General features: G+C 40.3%; 1 protein-coding gene across 3 annotated transcripts; it reads left to right on the forward strand.

The window, feature by feature from the left end:
- The first annotated feature begins 238 nt into the window (after positions 1-238).
- atg9b (autophagy related 9B) lies at positions 239-16,287 on the forward strand. Of its 3 annotated transcripts, XM_012876352.3 has the most exons (14): positions 239-982; positions 1,081-1,124; positions 2,307-2,371; positions 3,455-3,625; positions 6,260-6,401; positions 6,514-7,262; positions 8,806-8,959; positions 9,102-9,281; positions 9,382-9,627; positions 9,726-9,964; positions 10,097-10,190; positions 10,386-10,470; positions 12,173-12,341; positions 13,947-16,287. In XM_012876352.3, the coding sequence occupies exons 1-13, from the start codon at positions 874-876 to the stop codon at positions 12,322-12,324; spliced, it is 2,430 nt and encodes an 809-aa protein (XP_012731806.2). In that variant the 5' UTR covers positions 239-873; the 3' UTR covers positions 12,325-12,341; positions 13,947-16,287. The 3 variants fall into 3 exon arrangements, with proteins under 3 accessions (XP_012731806.2, XP_021179090.2, XP_021179096.2); XM_021323415.2 differs by lacking the exon at positions 13,947-16,287 and having other exon boundaries at positions 12,157-12,323; XM_021323421.2 differs by lacking the exon at positions 13,947-16,287 and having other exon boundaries at positions 240-982; positions 12,173-12,425.
- The last annotated feature ends 4,737 nt before the right edge of the window (positions 16,288-21,024 follow it).

Genomic DNA, 21,024 nt, shown 5'->3' on the forward strand with positions numbered 1-21,024 from the left:
CCAACTTGCCACTTACAAGATGGCGGCCGCGCTGTCGTATTGGTTGTAAGGTGCAACGAACAATGTTGACTTCCATGTTGACCCGAAGTGTATCGGCGTGCCTAAACTTTTATCTGTGAATCTTAAACATCGCATCACCCATTTGGAATGCATTCATGTTTTTAGCTGATATAAACATATATAGACAAAAAAGTGCCAATTCTAAAAATAGTATCAAAAACTACACCCAGCAGACGGAAATGACATAAACGGCAAACGGAAGTTACGCAAATTGTGTTTTGTTGACATTTGTTTGTGAAAGGCAGGAAAAAAACAGCAGAAACGCGTATAGGGTCGCTTATATTTGTTGGGACTCAGCTGGCAGAGGCTGGCGAGCAAGAAACAGGCAATAAAACCCGCCTGCTTTTTTTTTTTATTGCTCACGCAAATACTGGTCTTAAGAAAGCCTGAAAGAAGATCAGGATCAGCATCGGGATAGAGCAGGTCGGGGAACAAAAACAAACCGTGTCACCCTGACTACACACGGGCTGATTGGTTTACAAGCTAACCGGCTCCCACACGCTTTGTTTTACCTGCTGGGACCTTTTGTAAACGTTACTAACCCTCTGTAGGAAACCGATAGAGGCGAGACGCATTGAATTTCCAACGCGAACGCAGTGTCTTGCATGGAATCATGGTGATATAGGGTTATACAAGCGCTGTCGGTCAGGCTAGCTAGTTAGCATTCTAATGTTAGCTTTGTTTTTTTTATCCCTGTTTGAACTGCTTGAGCTGCTTATTAGCCACAGTATGTAGCCGAGGTCGCCAGTCTCTGCTCGTTTCGTTTAGTGTTTGCTAAAAACAGCGTGGGGGGTGACTGGAGAATGAGGCACAATGGCTAACTTTGAAGCCTACCAGGAGTATCAGAGGATAGAGGACTACGAGGAAGACTCTCCGCCAGGCGAAGAAGACTTACTGGTGCACGTCCCCGAAAGTCTGAAAGGTAAACGTGTTTGTATTATTACAGGTCGGACATGAAAATGGTCCAATAACAGCTTGTTTCACTGCTGAAGATAACGCGTGTCCCAACTTCTGTTGCAGACTCATGGCACCATATCAAGAACTTGGATAACTTCTTTACAAGAATATCCTTTGAAATCATGTCTTGGTTACACGAAATGAAGCAAGTCAGTAGTTGCGGTGGAGGTGTTGAGTTGTGCAATGTTTACTTCTGACAGATTGCAAAACAAGAGGCCACATGCTCTCAACCTTACAGAGGACTAAAAAAACAAATCAAACCACCAACCATGTGGTCCAAAACTGGGGTTTATTTCTAACCTATGTATTTGGCAAATGTTTTGTTTAATGTATTATACAGTTGTTGTGCCTTTGTCATGCATTTGGCTGGTTCTGGGTGTGGTTGTTTAACCTCAGAATTCTGACTAAAGAGATTAAAGTCAGATTTCTGACTTTTCAGTTCTGACTTCTTTTTCTCTCTAATACTCTTCCGTACAACCCCCATTTCTAACATATGTGTTGTCATTTTGTCCCAAATCTGTCACTTGGCAAACTAAAATGACTACGAGTAACCTTTTACTGTAGGTAGATATTTATAGGGATCACAATAACTACATTTCTTTACAGTAGAATATGATTGAATTATATTGAGAATCTATTTCAATCACCAGCAAGTGCATCCATTTTGTACTTGAATAGTCAATAATGAAACAACCAAAATTATAAAGGTGTGTAATGGGCTGCACCCAAAAAAATGACTGTTCTACCATGAACAATGTAGTCTAAAATTATAGATGTTGTTTGTCTCCTCTGTTATTTATAGATGGTTTTCTCATGTTGTTTACCATTTCTTTGTGGTTGTTTGTTATTTTTATTTTTTTATTTTGCTGCTTTTATCGTGCATTTAGGTTTTTTTTCTTTAGTTTTAAGGATGCTTGTGCCTTATCTGATTATGAGTCATATTTTATACCTCATGTCAATAAGTTATTTATCTCTTTTCACTAGTTTCCTTTTATATTTTCTTTTACAGGGTTTTTGAGATTGGAATTGTCCCATTTTGCATTAATAACCTGATCTATGAAAAGGAAAATATTGAAAACACAGATGTTTTTTTCCCCCCAATTAATTAAGTAATAGGAATAACTGTTTTCCTATTTAAAAAACACTTCTATAAAGAACAAAACTAAATTTAATGAAAAACAACAACTTTATTCTAAATTATAAAAATTGTATTTTGTTGCTTGATCTGTCAACTGATTATTTTCTCTTGTAGAGTACCATTTCAGATTTTCCTTAACCGGCCCGTTCACATCTATCACTATCATCAAAAAAATGGCTTCGCCTGTATGATGTTGTCAGAATGTTTTGAACTCGTGTGAGTATAAAGTTATAAATATACCTGCAAGATGCAGCTTGGGGCACAGTGACATACTTTTTCTTAGAAAGAGCATGCTTGTTCTCAGTTAAACCAGCAGCCCCTTTGTGGCACTAGTAATGTGTTATTTTACGGTAAGAAGTGGTTGTCACATGCCTTGGTGGGAACAAGATCAGTCTTATTATCATTTATGCAGGAATGTATGGTTGTGAAAGGAAACAGTTCCCTCTTCAGGGGATAAGTCTGTCCGTATTTAATATTTCAGCATTTATCCCGAGACAGCACCTTCCCCGTGGCTGAGAGGCTAAAATATTCATCTTTTGTTGCAGTAGTATTGTTTTACAAACAGACATTTTAGAAAGATTCAACCTTTCATTCGAGTACAATATCACCCGTTCCACACTGAGAAATTTACTGTAAGCAAAATGAATGCAATAAAAATGTTTTATTTATTTATACTTTATGAGGTTAATCTGAAAATGTTTAAATAGCAATAAACCTGCTACCATTTAAACGTTGGAGAGACAAGAGAACACGGTAAGGCTGTTGTGTTGAAAATAAAAAAAAAATGGGTACAAGAAGATAGCTACTTGCTGAAACTTATCCAGATTTACAGTCAATAAGTTTAAAAAATGTTTTAAATAGCTGGAACTGTGACAATCAAGGCTGGGCAAGGTCTCAACAGCCAGGACGGTAGAAAACAAATCTCCATCACAGTTGGAGATGTTTTTTTTTTTTTTGCCGTGCGATTTTACTTCTGCATCTAGAGATGATTTTTAATTATAAGGTTCTTTTTTTTTGCTCAATGTTGCCATGGGTGGTAGTAAAAAGGGTGTTTTATACCTTATTACGTGTTCTCTTTATCAAACCTTTGTGTTACTTCAGCGGGCTGCTGATTCTTACTGGATGCTCACCACCTGTGTGCAAAATGATATCCAGAACAATTATATTGTCGAGATGTTTATCTATCCACCCGCGATACCACGCATAAATCACTTGTTGTTGTTGTCTTGTGATAGTTAGAACTTACAGCACAATTAATGAGGATAAAACCTAATGTCATTCTTCTTTCATTCCTTCCAGTCAGTTTCTGTTCGTTGTCACATTTACCACGTTCCTTGTCAACTGCGTGGAGTACGATGTCCTTTTTGCCAACCGAGCTGTGAACCACACCGGGCAAGGCCAGAACCCGATGGAAAGGAACAAAGTAACACTTCCGGATGCCATTTTGCCAAGCCAGCAGTGCACACAGAGGTACCGATAAGAAAAACAGCCAGTTGATGCTATAGACATGTCCGTTTTTTTTTTTTTCCTTCCTTACACCGATAAAATGAGTTTAATCTGTCACATTCACATTAAGTCCTATCTGCTGTGGCTGTCCTCTCATTTCAGCCAGTCTGATGAGATGCTTTGTTCTCGTGCTGAGTGCAGGATTAGAGACCGGCCTTTAGAGAGATTCCTTTTGTCTGACTTTTCACAGCTGCCCGTTCTAATATAGTTGCAATTAGACTCTGTGACTTTATTTCTTATGGGACTGAACTAGATGTGGCTGTGGACTGCAAGATATGGTCCTTTTCCATGGGTAGGTGAATTGAATGGCTGGACTCTGTGGGGATTAGTTGAAAAATGAAAAGGTGTAGATTGTTGTCTATAATTTTTTTTTAATGTACCACCAAAGTGAACCAGAGATTTTGATGAAACAGTATTAGTAGTAATATTATTACTATTTAAAGGGTTGTGGTTTTAAAGCAGCTTCACCTGTGCAGTATCAATGTCAGTGGTTAGATTAAAAAGAGAATTGTCCAAGGAAACATCCAAAGCAAGGCGATATTTGATTGGAATAATAAACATTCTCATTTTTGCTGTTTATTTTAAGCTTGGCAGCTTCAAGTTGGAACATTCTTGTTCTTGCTTGTTGTTAACGGCTCAGACTGACTTTAGAGAAGCAGCCCGTGTAACTGATAGCTTTGCTGTGTGACGCGACCGACTGACTGAGACACAGACAAGCTGACAACCACATGACACATTGCTACCTTGCTTTAACAGAACCCCCCACCAACATCCACCCCCCACCCCCCAAACCGGTGCTGTCACATTCTTCTCCATGTCGCTTTAACTGAGTCGGCTTTCTTCTTCGTGGCTTATGAGCCTCTCGTCATCTGTTTGAGCTTCGGTCTAACTCCAGCTCAAAAGTTGTTTGTATCAAAGTCAGTGACGTCGAACCGCACGCTGCTCTAATTTGGGAACAGCTTGTCCCACAGTTTAGAGTCTCTCTGTCCTCTTCATAACTCCTATCAGATTTCACATTTGAAGAGCTTTAATGCACGTGTGTTCCGAAGACTTTATTGCAGTTCATTCCTCCATTAAAGTGACGTTGTGTGACATGAAATTGCATCAAAACGACTGACAACAGCCCTAATGGGATGTTTTTGTTTTAAACTTTAAAGTAGGCAGGACTTTTTTGTGGTTTAAATTCCTTTATAAGCTACATTTGTCTTCTATGTAAAGACAAAACTGTAGTTACCTTTTTTTTATTACAGCCCTCCGACCAACAATGCTCAGCAACAGGTGGGGGAGGCGTAACAATGTCTTATCCTATTATCACTAAAGCCATAAAAAACTTTGGTCACTTTCTCTGGCATATGAATAAAATTACTTTAAACTCAAGGAAAGGTAAGATGGAAAATTTAAGCATAACCTTTAAAACCTTCTCCTACCTTCGACACAACAGGGCCATGCTTACTTCAGAGTATCCAGAAACCTTCTCAGTTTTGGATAATTTGGATAACAGGTGATGTGCTAAAACATGCCTGAAGGTCAAGAGACCCTGTTAAGGTTTTTTTTATAGCATTAAAGAATGGATCAGGGTCAAATGTTGATTTGTCTTTCAGATTCTCACTGTTGACGTTTGTCACTCTTTGTCAGTCTTAACCACAGGTTTAAGTTTGTTACCTGATGTATACTGAAGGCTCACAGGCAGTCAGCTCCACAAAAGCAATCAAAACAACTTCGGTAGAACCCGGCAACATGTCACCCGTCTGTCTGTGATTACGCAACGCCTTCGCCCAGCCATTACTGGCTGAAACTTTGCTGAAACGTGTAATTGGAGAACAGTAGCAGAGGTTACCAGAGGAAGCATGAATCAGCAGTAAAATAAAGAGTTGGAACTGCTACTTTGACCGTAACATAATATTTATCCTTCTTTTCAAAGCCACGGCAAAGAAAAATGACTTGCCACAGTATAAACACAAGAAAGACAAAAAAATTTCGGAATCAGCAAATTTCCCCGTGATCGGCTCTGGTCTGGGAGCAGCCTGTTGGATGCTAATAACTAAAATTTTTTTTTTTTCAGTTTATTGAAATGTAGATCTGTTTATAAATTAGAACTCCCACTACTTTTGTTGTGTAAATGCATTGTTGAGTTGATGAAAGTTAAAGGTTGAGGGAACTGGGCTTGTAAGTCCTTCATTTGCCGTTGATTTAAACTACTACCCTTAATAAAGAATCTATAGTTTTTCTTTATTGTGTTTTCTAGTTCTCAGACAAACAAGGAATCTGCAAGTCAAACTCCGTCTATGCATCTCTAATGTTTAGTAGAGAGGTGATGAAAAAAACTGCAATTAAGTACACATGTCCCTGCAGGCCTGTAATGCTAATACAAAGTCAACACAACGCCAACATGAGCCCGTTACCCCCTATGTTAAACAGTTGTTTGCCATTTACACCATTTTGTTCGGAATTTGTTTATATTTCGTTGCTGACGGCTATTATTTCTTTGTGAAAACGTCCCTTTATTTAGAGATACATTAGCATTCCAGGATGAAATCATAAATATGATGTAAATATGCAAAGCCCGGGGGTCTGAATGTGCTTTTTCTTTTCTTGCAGGATACAAGAAAACAGCTGGATCATATTCCTTCTTATCATGGCTGCTACCTTCTGGATCTACCGTCTTGTTAAAGTCTTCTGCAACGTTTTGAGCTACTGGGAGATCAGGCAGTTCTACATTAAAGCACTAAAGATTAAAATGGTACTTGCTCCACATGTTGCACTGGAATAAGACGTACTACAGCAAAAAAATCAACCAAAAAAATTGTTCCTCTTAAGGGTTTCTTTATTTATTTTTGCCTTCCTCTCCTCAGGATGAACTATGCAACTTTACGTGGCAGGAAGTGCAGGATCGGCTCATCAGCCTGCAGAGGGAGCAGCAGATGTGCATTCACAAGAAAGAGCTGACAGAACTTGACATCTATCACCGCATCCTGCGTTTTAAGAACTACATGGTGGCCATGATAAACAAATCGCTGCTGCCAGTGCATCTGCAGCTCCCCCTGCTGGGGAATGTGGTGTTCTTAACCCAAGGCCTCAAGTACAACTTTGAGCTCATCCTTTTCTGGGGGCCCGGCTCTCTGTTTCAGAACAAATGGAACCTGCATCCCAAGTACAAGCGCAGCGGAAATCGCCTTGAGCTGGCCCAGAAACTGAGCAGAGTGATCCTGCTGATAGGCTTGGCCAATCTGCTGCTGTGTCCTTTCATCTTGGTGTGGCAGGTGCTTTACGCCTTCTTCAGTTATACTGAGGTGATCCGCAGGGAGCCTGGGAGTCTGGGCGCGCGCCGCTGGTCCCTGTTCGGCCGTTTATACCTGCGCCACTTCAACGAGCTGAACCACGAGCTGCATGGACGATTGGGCCGTGGCTACAAGCCCACTTCGAAATACATGAACTCCTTCACATCACCGCTGCTGACTGTGCTCGCTAAGAACGTTGCTTTTTTCTCAGGGTCGGTGCTGGCTGTACTCATTGCACTGACTGTCTATGATGAGGATGTCCTTACGGTGCAGCACATTCTGACCGCTATCACTGTGCTGGGTATAGTTATCACTATTACCAGGTAAGTTGTCGCCATTAGTTTCTGTTTATGGGTGCAACAGCTGAACAAGAAGTACTTGCTGTTTATATCATATATTTTATTTTTTATATATATATATATATATATATATATATATATATATATATATATATATATATATATATATATATCTCAAGTACAATTGTACTTGAGGTACTATACAATGCTATATAATGTATCTTAGTTTTGATATAAAGATTGACTCATTTTTAAACTTTAGTTTTCTCAGTTCATTCATACTTTTTTTTATCCGTCTTTTGTATTGAAAAATGTGACGACCACAAACTTTAGCTTATTTTATTAGGATTTCATGTTATACAAACCGAAGATAAAGCATATTGTGAAGTGGAAAGAAACTGTTAAAAGTCTTGGAAGTGTGGCTTTCATTTGTATTCACTAGCTTTTACTTTCAATTTCAATTCAATTCATTGTTATTCAAATAGCGCTAATTCACAACGCATGTCATCTCAAGACACTTCACAAAGTCAAATTCCATCAAATCATACAAATTGGTCTGAAAGTTTCCTATCTAAGGAAACCCAGCAGATTGCGTTGAGTCTTGACAAGCAGCATTGACTTGGCAATCCCTCATACTGAGCAAGCATGAAGCGACAGTGGAGAGGAAAACTCTCCTTTAACTGGAAGTAAAACCTCAAGCAGAACCAGGCTCAGTGTGAACGGTCAAAAAGCACAGAAGCACACATTGATCCAGGAGTCCTTTCTATGTTAGAGGGTAATGGCAGGTGATCTTTAATACCCCTGAATAAAATCCAGTGCAACCAACTCCCTTTAGAAGTAAATCAAGTCCACATTTGTGTAATTCACTTCAAGTATACAGTAAATCCAGCTCAGAGGATTGTTAGAGAGAGGGATTCATTGTCATGATAATGTTGTGGTTAGGTCATTAAGCACACAACTGAGCTCTGTTGGGTGGCCTTAGTTAGCATTGCACCTTCAACACTCCACCCTCAAGGTGACAGATGGTGGTGGCAGTATCAGGCTGTTAGGATGCTGTTCTGGCTTTTGATACTAGAACTGAGACTCACCTTCCAGAACGACAGCAACCCTGAACATACAGCCAAAGCAACAAAGGGCGTCTTTATATTAAGTAGTAATAGTCTGTTAGAATTACCAAGTTATAGTCCAGAACTAAATCCAACTGGGAATTTGTGACTAGACTTGAAAATGACTGTTCCCTGACATGCTCTGGCAAGTCTGACAGAGCTTGCGCTAGTTTGCAAAAATGGGTCGTTTTTTTATCTTTTTAAAACCAATGCGCACCAGATTTTTAAATTTGTTAAAAAAAAAAAAAAAACAGAAGACCTTGTTTAATTTTTGTTCCACTTCACAATTTACTTCTGCTTTGTCTTGGTCTGTTACATAAAATCCCAATATGTGTCACGTTAATGTGTGGTTGTAGCGTGAACGTATGCATACCTTTTATAACGTGCTATTATTATTTTTTTTTTGTTTGTTTTTTCTTCAGATCAGTCATTTTAACATTTTAGTGCTTGTTTCGCGCTAGGTCTTTCATCCCGGACGAACACATGGTTTGGTGTCCGGAGCAGCTTCTGCAGTGCGTGCTGGCCCATATCCACTACATGCCGGATCACTGGAGGGGCAATGCAAACAAGAGCGAGACCCGTGACGAGGTGGCACAGCTGTTCCAATACAAAGCGGTGAGGAGAGCTGCCAATCAGCACATAGGAAATCATCCGCCACTCTTAAATTAAGATTTCTAATATAGTTCATTCATTCTAAATTGACATTATTGATGCACTTTTTTGGGTGGGCAATAATCTGTTTCTCTGTTTAACTTAGGTGTTCATTTTGGAGGAGCTGCTGAGCCCTATAGTTACTCCCTTCATTCTCATATTCCTCCTGAGAAACAAATCCCTAGAAATCATTGACTTCTTCAGGAACTTCACCGTGGAAGTGGTTGGAGTTGGAGATATCTGCTCCTTTGCTCAGATGGACATACGGCGGCATGGAAACCCGACAGTAAGGCCCATTAAGCTTGTCTGGCAGGATTGAGGCCAGTATATTTAGGAGAACTATAATAACGCATGTGCTTTATTTCTCCACGCGCCTGTTTTTGCAGTGGATGTCAGAGGGCCAGACTGAGGCATCTATATATCAACAGGCTGAGAATGGCAAGACAGAGTTGTCCCTCATGCATTTCACCATAAAGAACCCCCGTTGGCAGCCGCCTCAGGAGAGCTCATTGTTCATCAGCCACTTAAAGGAGAAGGTGCAGCATGATGCACAGGGTGGGCCTTCCACCCAGCTGCTGCTCTCAGAGGCCCCCCTGTGTACCTCGCTGCACTCCAATGAGTCTGGCACCGGGGTAGGAAGCCTGATGTTTATCTCAGCTGTGTAACTTCCATTAAAAAAAAAAGAGAATTTTTTGTCTTAAAATCTTTTCATGTCTGTGGCCGTTTCCAGCCTGAAAATCTTTTAGCCAGTGTCCTGGCCCACCCCATCCTCACTGCATCTGGACTACAAGGGCGGGACCATCGCTTCGTCCCGCCAAGCTCTGCTGCTTCTGCCGCTGCCAGCGTCCTGGCCTCTCTGTCCACCTCCCATCATGCACATCCAAGTCGAAGCCGCCCTCCCGGCCTTCTGCCCTCCTCCGTCTACCCTGAGACCACCTTGCACCGTAACGATCGCGCCGTCGTCAACAGGTACTTTAAGGGCTGAGATCTAATCTAGTTTCATAACTGGACCTGGTTGAACAGAAACTTAGACACAAATGCAAATGTAAAACACCAGCTCTGCTGTTTTTTTTTTTTTTTTTTTTTTTTTTTTTTTTACAGCATGTCTCACAGTGACTCTCGCATCCGGAGCAACGCGCTGCACTCAGAGTTTGCCTCAGCAGAGATGAGCCTCCATGCCATCTACATGCATGAGGTAAGTTCCTGACCACGAGTATTACTGTGTTGTAGGTTCGTACTTACACCTGAGGTGGGTTTAAAAGCTTTGGAAAGCGTTACCACATGTAGCACAGCTGCTTTGCTCCGCAGCAGTTATTAGATTTAAATATTGATCCATTGTTTATCACGGTGTTTAAAACTAATCTTATAACTTTGCGGTTTGTCTGTGCAGCTCCATCAGCAGAGCTCCCACCCTCAGAGGCTGTCTGGGCAGTGGCAGAGTTCGGTGCCAATGCGAGAGTTTCACACAAGCACAGGTAAGCAGATGTTTTTGATGGATGCCCTGAGAAATTAGGATTGTCTGATTTTCAGCTCGATGGACCCTGAGTGGTAGCCTCGTGAGACCATCCTGATCTCGCGAGCTTTCAAGGTTTCACTCGCAGATCAGTCTGGCTACTCTCCGTTAAAGAAAATTTGGAGCCGTTCACCAAACGAACGTCCAATCAGCGTTGGCTTTGAGGCGGGTTGAGGTGTGACGCAACGAGAAGCGCGACAGTTCAATCTAAATTAACATGGCGGCTTCAGCCGATGAAACTAGCGTTAGCGTGGCTATCGAACAAGTTTTATCGGAATTACAGAGTATTTCTTTGCTGAGCTAACGAGCCTTTACCTGCAGCAGCAAGAGTAGCTTGGCTTGTGGTTGTGTTTTCGTCGTCGCTCGTAACAGAGCGACGACAAAGCATGTTGACGAGTACGTCATATGCTTCGTTGATCTGATTGGTTTATTTGGCCCGTCTATCACCAACATAGGCCAATCAGCTAACCAGTATTTTCGCCCCTTCCCAAAATTACTTCAACGGAAGGTTTCCAGATGGATATGCGGAGCAAATCTATCTGGCGGCGTCAGGTTACCTGACTGGTGGCCAGGCGGTCAGAAACTTAAAAAAACAGATCTGTTTCTGATTAGTGAGCGCACTATACCCAAGTAATACCAGGTTGCGGTGATAATAACACCCTTCAGTGGGGAACCTGTTACAGAGGCAAGAAAAAACTCAGCATCAGCTTCATTAAGTATCAGAGGTGTGTTTACAAATGAAGTCATAGGAACCACAGAGATTTAAGAAGGTACCTAAAAGGAAAGTAGATTATTTATTTATTTTTTACAAGCAGTCTGTTCATTCAGACTGCGAGAGAGAAGAGATGACAATAAGGCTAAGTACATTACAGAAAAGTTACTTTTTTAAATCTATTCCAGCTTTCATTCTTTGTCACGGCACATGATGGATTTGGAAATGTTGGTAGCCCTTTTTAAAATCTCACAGTTTGTCTGAGAGATTATATTGTCTAGGGAACACGCACACAGACTTTATCAATATAAGATGCCTATGGCAGTTTAAAAATGTGCACACATTCATACTCAGACATGCAGATCAACAGGCAGCATTGGGAAGCTGGACTCAAACCTACAACAATTCAGCCCACTGAGTAACAGCAACCGTAAAAAGTCACTTTAATATGCCTAAATTCATTTAGCTCACTCACTAAGGGAACAGCATTCTCAGTTAAAGTCAATTATCATGTATAAACATGCAGTAGGGTGACATTATTCATGTGTCATTATCTGAAAATAATTAGCAGATGTTTTCATTGACAAAATACAACTTAAAAGCAGAAATTGCTGTAAAAGAAACAATTTTCTAACCTGATTTATTTTATGAGACAGTGCTATGTTGGCAGCTATTTACGCTTTGCTGTTTTAGTGTCCTGACTCCTAAGCATGTTTTGGCTTGGCAAAGTGCTTTTTGAAATTACTTCTGTTAAAAACAAAGGAAAGGCTAGTTGGGTATTTAAGAACTGTTGTAATTTTGAATTTGCTTTTATTAGGACTCTTTTTTTTTTGAAGATAATTTAAGTTAACAAATCAAAAATTTGAGGTGAAACAAATGGGAATACATATTTGCCCCGACTGTGTTTACCTACAAATTCTACAATAATCAGCTTAGCTTCTTTTTACCGCAGGTTCCAGTGCTCACGCTTCTCATAGTACAAACATTTCAATGCCAGCCCCCGTCCACCTTGGTGGCTGGAAAGAGGAGGAAGAAGAGGACGAAGAGGATCAGGAGATCAATAGTGGATCTACTCCAAAAAAGGCCTCGCCACACAGTTCATGAAGTGCCTTTGTCAGAAGGTATATAATCTGGTTTCAGCGAGATAATACACTGCTCGAAAAATTGAAGGAACACATTAGATCTCAATTGGAGAAAAAAAAAAAGTCATGCTGGATATTCACACTGATATGGAACGAGTAATGTGTTGGGAACAAAAAGATGGCATATCATTTGAGGCAAATTTAACTTTTTTTTTTATTTAATCAACCAACAGAGAGCTTAATCCAAAGGTATGGAGAAAGTGAAACTGTGAGAAGCTGATGCAGCAGCCTGGTTCAGTTGGCTGAAATGTCTTTGGAGCAACTAAGAATGCTGTTCAGTAGTTTGTATAGCTGCCAGGTGCTAAAATGTTGGGCTGGATGGTGTCCTGGGGTATCTCCTCCCAGATCCTGACCAGGGCATCACTGAGCTCCTGGAGAGTTCGAGGTGCAACCTGGAGGTGTCGAATGGACCTAAACATGAAGTCCCAGAGATGTTCTGTTGGATTTAGGTCAGGGGAGCATGGAGGCCAGTTAATGGTATTAATTCCTTCATCCTTAAGGAACTGCCTGGGCACTCCTGCCACAGGAGGCCGGACATTACGGTGCACCAGGAGGAACCCAGGACCTATCATACCAGCGAAGGGTCTAACAATGGATCTGAGGATTTTCATCCCAATACTAATGGCAGTCAGTGTTTATCCTGCACACGTCTGTGTGTCTCTCCCAGACCAACGCTAACCCACCGCCAAACCGATCATCCTGAACAGCGTTGCAGGCGGCGTAACGTCCACCGCAGCTTCTCCAGACCCGTTCACATTTGTCACATGGGGTCAGAGTGAACCTGCTCTCATCTGTGAAAAGAACAGGGCCTAAGTGCCAAACCTGCCAATTCCGGTGTTCTCCAGCAAATGCCAGTCGAGCTCCACGGTACCAGGCAGCGAGCACTGGATAACATCGAGCCCTCCGTCCACCCTCATGAATTCTGTTTCTAATTGTTTAGTCAAAGTCATTCATGCCAGCGGCCCACTGGAGGTCCATTTGTAGGGAATCTGACCGTACTCATCATGTTCCTTTTTGCCCAAGGGAGCAGATACCGGTTCTGCTGATGGGTTTAGGACCTCTGGCCATCTCTCCTATAGTCTCCTGACATTTCCTCCATGTTCTTGAGACTGTGCTGGGAGACACAGCAAACCTTCTGGCAATGGCACGTAACAATGTACCATTCTGGTGGAGTTGGACTGCCTGTACAACCTCTGAAGGGTGCAGGTATCGCCCCATGCTGCCAGTAGTGACCCTCACCCCGGTCAAATGCAAAACCAATGAAATGCAGTCGGAAAAAAAAAAATAAGGAGGGGAAAATGTCTGTAGCCTCCACCAGACCCGTTCCTGTTTTTGGGGTCGTCTCATTGTTGCCCCCTTAGTGCACCTGTTGTTCATTTCATTAACACCCAAACAGCCGAAGCTGATCAACAACCTCCTCCACTGAACTGACCAGATCAATAATTCACTAGTTCAACTGGCTCGATCTTATGCTCTGATTTAAAAAGTGTACCTTTCATTTTTTGAGCAGTGTACAGTCTGTGGGGGTGTGACCCGCATGACTACGTTGCTCTAATAATTTCTCCCCTGTTTTTTTTTTTATAGTGTTTACATTTTTCTTTCTTCGCTGAACATTGTGGCCTTATATGATCTTCATGGAGAGTTTAGTGCGGACCTTTAAAAGATTATTCAGCGTGTACTGTGGGCAGGGTCCGCCGATGAACAACCACTGTTTTTGCACCTCTGCACCTCATCATGTCATATCAGGGAGTCTGTGGCATCAGGGATTCCATACGTCTTCCATCCTTCTTATCATGGTTTCATCGTCGAATTGTGCAAAGCTCGTTGGAAAGTGTATAGTTTGCGTGACAGTGGGTGTAAGCAATTTTATGACGTTACAACAACAACAACAAAAAAAAGCTTATCCCAACTTCTGCTTTTATTCTGCGTGCACATTTTCTCAAATACGCGTGGATCACTCAGATTTTCAGATGACCATCCATCTTACAACTTGACCGGCAGAAAAGTAAAACAGCGTAAAATGCTTGCTTTGACCCCTTGTGGCATAAATTCATCTTATTTGTACTTTAAAGTTTTTTTTGTTTTTTGTTTTTTAAATACCAGATCTAATCATTAGAAAAACTAACAAGTTTTTCTTTGATGAAAGCTGACTATAATACCCTTTAATCATAGAATATAAGACATTTTAAGACTTCATCTACACACCCTGCTGTCCATATTTATGGGGCCTAAATACACATTTTTCTCAGTATTACTAGTTCAGGTGTTCTTAGAAGACTTGTGTTTTTTCTAACGTAAGAAGCATAGAGTATTCTCACCATTCCCAAATCCCAATGCAGACTGAATCCTGTTAGGTCCATTTAGGCTGAAGAGTAGTCAGCTTTTTGGCTTATTTATTTGTTAAAACAAGTATTTTAATACCAGTTCTCTGTATTACCTCAGTGGCAGTTAAGCTGAATCTATGCCGCCGTCAATAATACCTCTGCAGTGTAAACAGTTTTGCAGTGCACAAATACATCTTTTAACTGCAGTTAGGTTTTAATTATACATATTTAAAGTGTAAGAATTTAATTTTCCTTTAATATTTACAAAGCAGATAAGATGAGCTGTAATTGTCTTTGTTACAATTGGGCCGTTTTGCTTTTGTAAATCTTTGTTGGGTAAACATTTTTAAACCCATATTAGCCTTTCCAAAATTGATGCATAATTCTGGAAAGTCAACAGAGGGGCTGATTTTATTAAACTTTACTTTTTTTTTTTCTTAAAATTCAAATTTTTCAGTTCCTCACACTTTTGTTGTCAAGTCCGAGTAAAAAAAAAAGTCTCTTCTGGCGACGTCCGTTATTAGCTTTAAAAATATTTATTACTTTTTTTGTTTCCCCAAATATCTAATGAAGCATACATGCATTATTTATTTAAAAAAATATATTTTAGACATAATTTTAACAATATAAAAAAACCTCCATCCCCACAAGGCAACAGATCATGCGTTCGGATTTTATCAGTCCCATAAAACGACACGCCCACCTGCATGACGTGAAAGGCAATGATGATTTTTGTATAAAACCTCAGCATGCGATATATCGTCAGTCCGCCAGAACAAGGAGAATGCCACGCCTCAGTCAGATGAGCTCACTCGTAATATGCACCTGCATGTGTTTTGCATTCGAAGTGAAGTTGCCGAGTCGTGTTTTTCCACACGTTGTAATTTTTATGTCGAGGACACACTGGAGCCGAGCTGCGTGAGAGTTGTTACAGTCCCCATTTATCGTTAGCCATTTCTATCAGAAGCAGTGCCTTAGTGTTACGGATTAGTATTTGCTCTTTTAGAAAGCCATCCCATCGAAACCGCGAAATCTACTTTTTATAGACTTAGCAGCACATACGGTGTACAGTACGTAAAGCAGCTCATATGTGGACGTAGCATCGGGTAAGTTGTGGATGTTGCTCGTACAATAAGCCCTTGTGTCGGTCAGTCTTTTCTACCTGGCAGCACGCTGCTTTTTGTCGTGGTGTTTGGGTTTAGATAACCTACAGAGGAATTTGTCTTTTGTTTGACCTTTTTTTTCTTTTTTCTAATGGGCAAACCTCATACCATCCCTTCTTATCCACTACACACCAGTCCAAGTATTGCAGAGACTGGAACAAGGTGCTAAGTTGTCATCCAGAGATGGTGAATATTATGTTTTCAATTTTTATCTTTTTTTTTTGTCTCTTACAAAGTTTGGCTTTGTTCTGTAAATTAGGCGTCATCTGACAAAGGAAACATGCCAAAAGAACTTGTTTTCTGCACAGCTTTACTATACATGTTGTTCCCCCCGCGTGTGAGTAGAGACTAATAAATCCTATTTTGAGTGTATTTAATCATTTGATCTGTGTGTGATGTTGAAATGTGTTCTTGAAATAAACAAAAGCTCTGAATTCTCTCTTTGTGGATTTTTGTTCATCGGTGGTTACTAAATTGAGCCTCAGGAAAGATTTTCTAGGGTAAAATTTGGCATTTCTCCCAAACTTTTGTTTGAAGGTGTCTTACATAAAATGTTTAAAATTCAGGTCACTTAAACCAACGTGTTATCTGGGAAGGGAAATTAGTTGTGGTCATTTTCATTAATCAAGTCACTTTACTGAGTCATAGTTGGAAATGGCTATGGGTAGGAAATACAGCAGATCTCAAGCCTATATAATAAATATAGGTTACTATAAATAATATACAGTATTTAATACAGATAAGGAAAAGTCACCTTTGCAAGAGATGCAGGTCCACAGCATCATAGGTCCTTCACCCTACTTAACAGTGAACATAAGTGGCTTTTTCACATAATTGCTTCACATCATCTTGTTACTGAAACTTGCTTTATAAATAAACTTGCCTTGGTTTACCAAAACCACCTAAAAATCAGCTCGGTTTTAGTCTCATCTGACCAGAGCACACAGTTCCTGTAGTGTTTCACAAACTCCACATGTTGTGAAATATAGAAGGGGCTTCATTTTCCAACATCAGTCCCAAACAGTCGGTATAAAGATGGGATCTAAAGGCTCTTATGGCGACTAGTTGACCCCGAAATGCCACTGTTTGCTGATGTTCTCTGACTGTGTGATGACAAATGATGGTTGCTCCTTATCCAGCCTAGTAAAAGAAAGGCTTCTCTGTCATCTTCATAATCCAGGAAAACAGAAAGTCACTGGAAATCTCTATAAACCTCGATTAACTTAGTAAAGTATAGTAAATATAAAAAAAAAAAAAAAGTATTATTATGGGTACTTAAAGTTGTGCCACTGGTTATTTTATAAACACAGTTTTTTTTCCTTACAGGATATTTTCTGTCTTGGAAAAAATGTCTTCCAATTCGAGGTGTGATTTTTCTGAAAATTTCAGAGTAAAATTAGGCAGCTGCAGTTACTTTTTATGCCACGTTTCTTGGTATGCATGATAAATCTAAATGCCGTTCAGCAGAAGAATCAGAATCAGAAATAACTAATAATCCCAGAGGGAAATTACTGTTTCAGAACAACCGGCATCACATAAATCACAAACATTTCAGAGCAGGAGGGGGGGGCGAGGCGATTTACTAAGGCCATGCTGCCAAGGACACTACTGTGCCCACAGGGCGCTGCCATTGAATCTGTGGAAAGATAGAATGCCACAATAGGGGAGAAGAGGGGAAAAAAAAGCCAAATAAAACACACCCTATCCTCTCACGGTAGCAATGGTGTGCAATGGGTACAGTGAAGAAACCACATGAGTATTTTATGTCTAATCTAAAGTATATTTCATCTTCTCCTGCTGGCCAGTTACATTTTATTTGCATAAAATTGACAGAGCCCTAAAAACAGCTCATACTGAAAGGAGCTCAAAATAGGTGGAACTGAGGAGATGAAATCTCCTTATCTGAGAATGATTTTGTGCAAAACAATGTAATGTGTATGTTTTGAGTAGCCCATAGACCTATCCTAAATATTTAAAAGGAAGCATAGTAGGTCATAGGTGATTTGCAACTTCCGGCTTTTTTATGATACGTTTTGAAATGCACATTACATTACAAATCTTGTGGGGATTTTCTTGTTGGACATTTAGGAGAAGTTGTTTTATTGCTTTCTTGTTTACGTTCCTTCTTTGATACCTGTCTGTGCTGCGGTACATTTTTATTCCTTCTGGAGGACATGTGCGCCATCTGCTGCTGTTGCAATGCCATTGGCTTCGACTTTCACCTGGCATGCAAATGTTCTGGAGGTAACATGAATGTTTGGATCAGTGAACACGATACATGCATGACCTTAGTCTTTGAAATGACTGGGAGGTCGGCTGGAGGGCTACGTATTTCACACGGGAAGGCGTACGTTGTGTCTAATTATTGCCCCCCCCCCCCCAAACTCGTCACAAAGAAATGCTTTAACACAGAAATAGGCACTGTGTGGCCGTTTCTTTTCACGTTGTGTTGAAGAGCGAGATTTAAACATCTGTCAAAGGCTCTGAAAATCTACCATTATATTATACGGACCTACTGGAATTTTTGTGTTAAAAAAATGGTCACGAAATTATGATATAATTCAGGTTCTCATATATCATTTTCTATTTCATCCCTTTACTTGATGACACATGGATACCCCCAAAAGCTTTCAATAGCCATAGAGTCATCGATCAGTTCTGGCAGCTCGTCTATGTTCTTTCTGTGGAATGGAAACCAAAGACAGTGGCCAGAACAGGATGAGGCAGAGACAAGCAGCAACAGTGGATTAGTGTCTGCTAGAGTTTCGAAAGGGGGTAAATGAGGGTCCAGGCGGCCTGCTGCTGTCAGTCACTGGTACTGGGGGGGGAAAGCCCACACGGGAGGACTAAGAAAATACCACAGAAGCAGAGGAATAGGGTCTACCAGTGGAAGAATAGCAATAAATCAATCATACACAGATTAATTGAAATGAATCCTCCAAGCAACAGAGATTTCCATGTGTGTTTTGTAAGGTTTATAAAACACCTTAGCTACCTTGAGTTCCTGTTATGCTTTCTTAGTGGTTCCATCATTTTAAAGATGCAACAGACTGCAAAAAAAAATGTAACGTTTCATAACATTATATTCAGGCCCTTGCTCAGTATGAGGTCAGACTTTAATCAGAGCTCTGATGTTTAGGCTGCAGCTGTCACAACAGGAACTGTGGGAAAACAGCATGCCACAGCTCCCCTGCAACAGCCTAATTATAAATCAGTACAATTTCTGTAACTGAGAATCAGACTGTAAAAACGGGGGTTAAACAATAAGAAAAGAGCAGTTTGGTCACAATGAGAAGAATCACTGTCCTAGCTGTCAAGCACAGTGGTGGTCGCAGACACCAGATATGATGCCTTGTACAATGCATTAGCATTGTACAAGGTGAGTGAAATGATGACGATTGATGACTTCCTAAAGTTTTCAATGTACCTCAGATCAACAGCTGCTATGTGAGGCAGTCACGCAATCAAATGAGATTGCATTTGAGTTTTAAGTTACCCTATTTATTTATTTTTGTGCATTTATGTCTTTGTTTGTCTGTATTTGTTGCTTTAAACAAGTAAAAAAAAAAAAAAGCTAATACCACCTTCCTTGCCTGATGGCAACTAGTTTAACTACTAGTTGGATTCCAAAACGTATTAATTTAGCCGTGACCCTTTTCCAGACTTTTATATGACTCGTATTGTAAGAGTTATCATACTTTTAATACTATCTGCTTTACATTCACTGGACCAAAACACTGATAAACACATTGTTTTGAGGATCTGAAGCTTTAATTCATGGTCAGTAGTGATTTAACTACAAGACCGTGATCATTTTTGCCTGAGAGGTTATGAACTAGGCTGAAAGGTCTAACCCATGCTGGATAAATTGGTCCTACATGTTTTGACCATTTTGAACTGATGTAAAGCCAGCTGAGAGCTACACAGGATGCCCAAAATGGGTTGCTAAATTGGATTGTATTTAGTCAGGCAAAGTAAGTCTGACACAAAAGGCTCAATTTTAGCCCATGCCCACTTAGTACCCATCTACTCTGAGCAAGACCCATATGGGGCTCCGTGTCCACGTACAAATTGACTTGGTAATTCAGTGCTTCCCGGTATGGGAAAAGTCTCGACACAAAAATATGACTGAATAGATTCAGTCATGATTGTCTTTTCATCAGATATACTTTTTTAAAATTAATATTTACTTAATATTGTTTGATCTCTGGTATAAAAAAAAAACCTAAACCTACATATGAAATATTAAATGTTACTAATTGAAAAGATTGTATACTATTATAGCAGTAATAGTTATTATGGAAATACAGTAAGTTTAATACAATAATAAAATTGGCCAGACAATTGGCTCAAGGTTCCAAAACGGAATTATCTGTTTATTTGATTAAACATTTTTTAAATAGATGGTTTTACAAACTTTCAAAAGGAAAAGTATAAGCCCCTCTGCAGAGTTTTAGTCCTTTCTCCCTGTATTCAACGTGCTGTAAACGATGATGTCACAAACAGAAATCTAACCCTTGACCCCGAGCATGTCAGGCATGACAGCAGCAGCTTGAAGCGCATGTGCCACACCTCCTTTTTTGTGTTTGGAGTACTTTAGAGACAGAGTTACACCAACTCATCCAGCCCATAGTTACTTTTACATATTGGGTCAATTTTTTTTTACATGGCTGAACATATTTATAGAAATGAGTCCATGTTTAATAGGAGCTTCTTAAATAAGAAAAAATGCTAATATTGCTTGCTGAAAAACTATTATTTGTGGAAAAGAAATACCGATGATTCTTTAAGTTGATGTGTACCTGACCATCAATCTGCTGTAGTTTGTAATATAGTTTGTATTGTTACAACATAAACTTGTGTGGGTGGGGCACTAAAACTGGCCCCAGTCCGGGGGCCCACATCCTTCTAAATATGGCCGTAATCATAGCTAAGATTGCTCTCTGAAGGGAAAAAAGGATCATTCTTCCTGGTCATATTTAATCAACATTTGATTTAACTGGCAGTAGCTCGCAGCAGTGACCAGCCCAGTGGAGGCCGGTGTCCCAGTCCCCTTTAGCCGGCCCGTCCAACACAGGCTGTCTCCTATCTCCACTGCAAATGACAGGATCTATTTTGGAAAAGAGGCTGCTCCAAACACGGCACGTCAGCTATTTGGCATCATGAGCCTCTGGA

Source organism: Fundulus heteroclitus, chromosome 6 (genome assembly GCF_011125445.2).
Source record: "Fundulus heteroclitus isolate FHET01 chromosome 6, MU-UCD_Fhet_4.1, whole genome shotgun sequence".
NCBI classification, from domain to species: Eukaryota; Metazoa; Chordata; class Actinopteri; order Cyprinodontiformes; family Fundulidae; genus Fundulus; species Fundulus heteroclitus.

Excerpts from the sequence above, each read along its gene's own strand:
- atg9b (XM_012876352.3), top strand. The coding sequence starts at position 874 with ATGGCTAACTTTGAAGCCTACCAGGAGTATCAGAGGATAGAGGACTAC. Across the intron at positions 3,626-6,259 it reads AGCCAGCAGTGCACACAGAG|GATACAAGAAAACAGCTGGA; the intron begins GTACCGATAAGA and ends CTTTTCTTGCAG. Across the intron at positions 9,282-9,381 it reads GGCGGCATGGAAACCCGACA|TGGATGTCAGAGGGCCAGAC; the intron begins GTAAGGCCCATT and ends CTGTTTTTGCAG.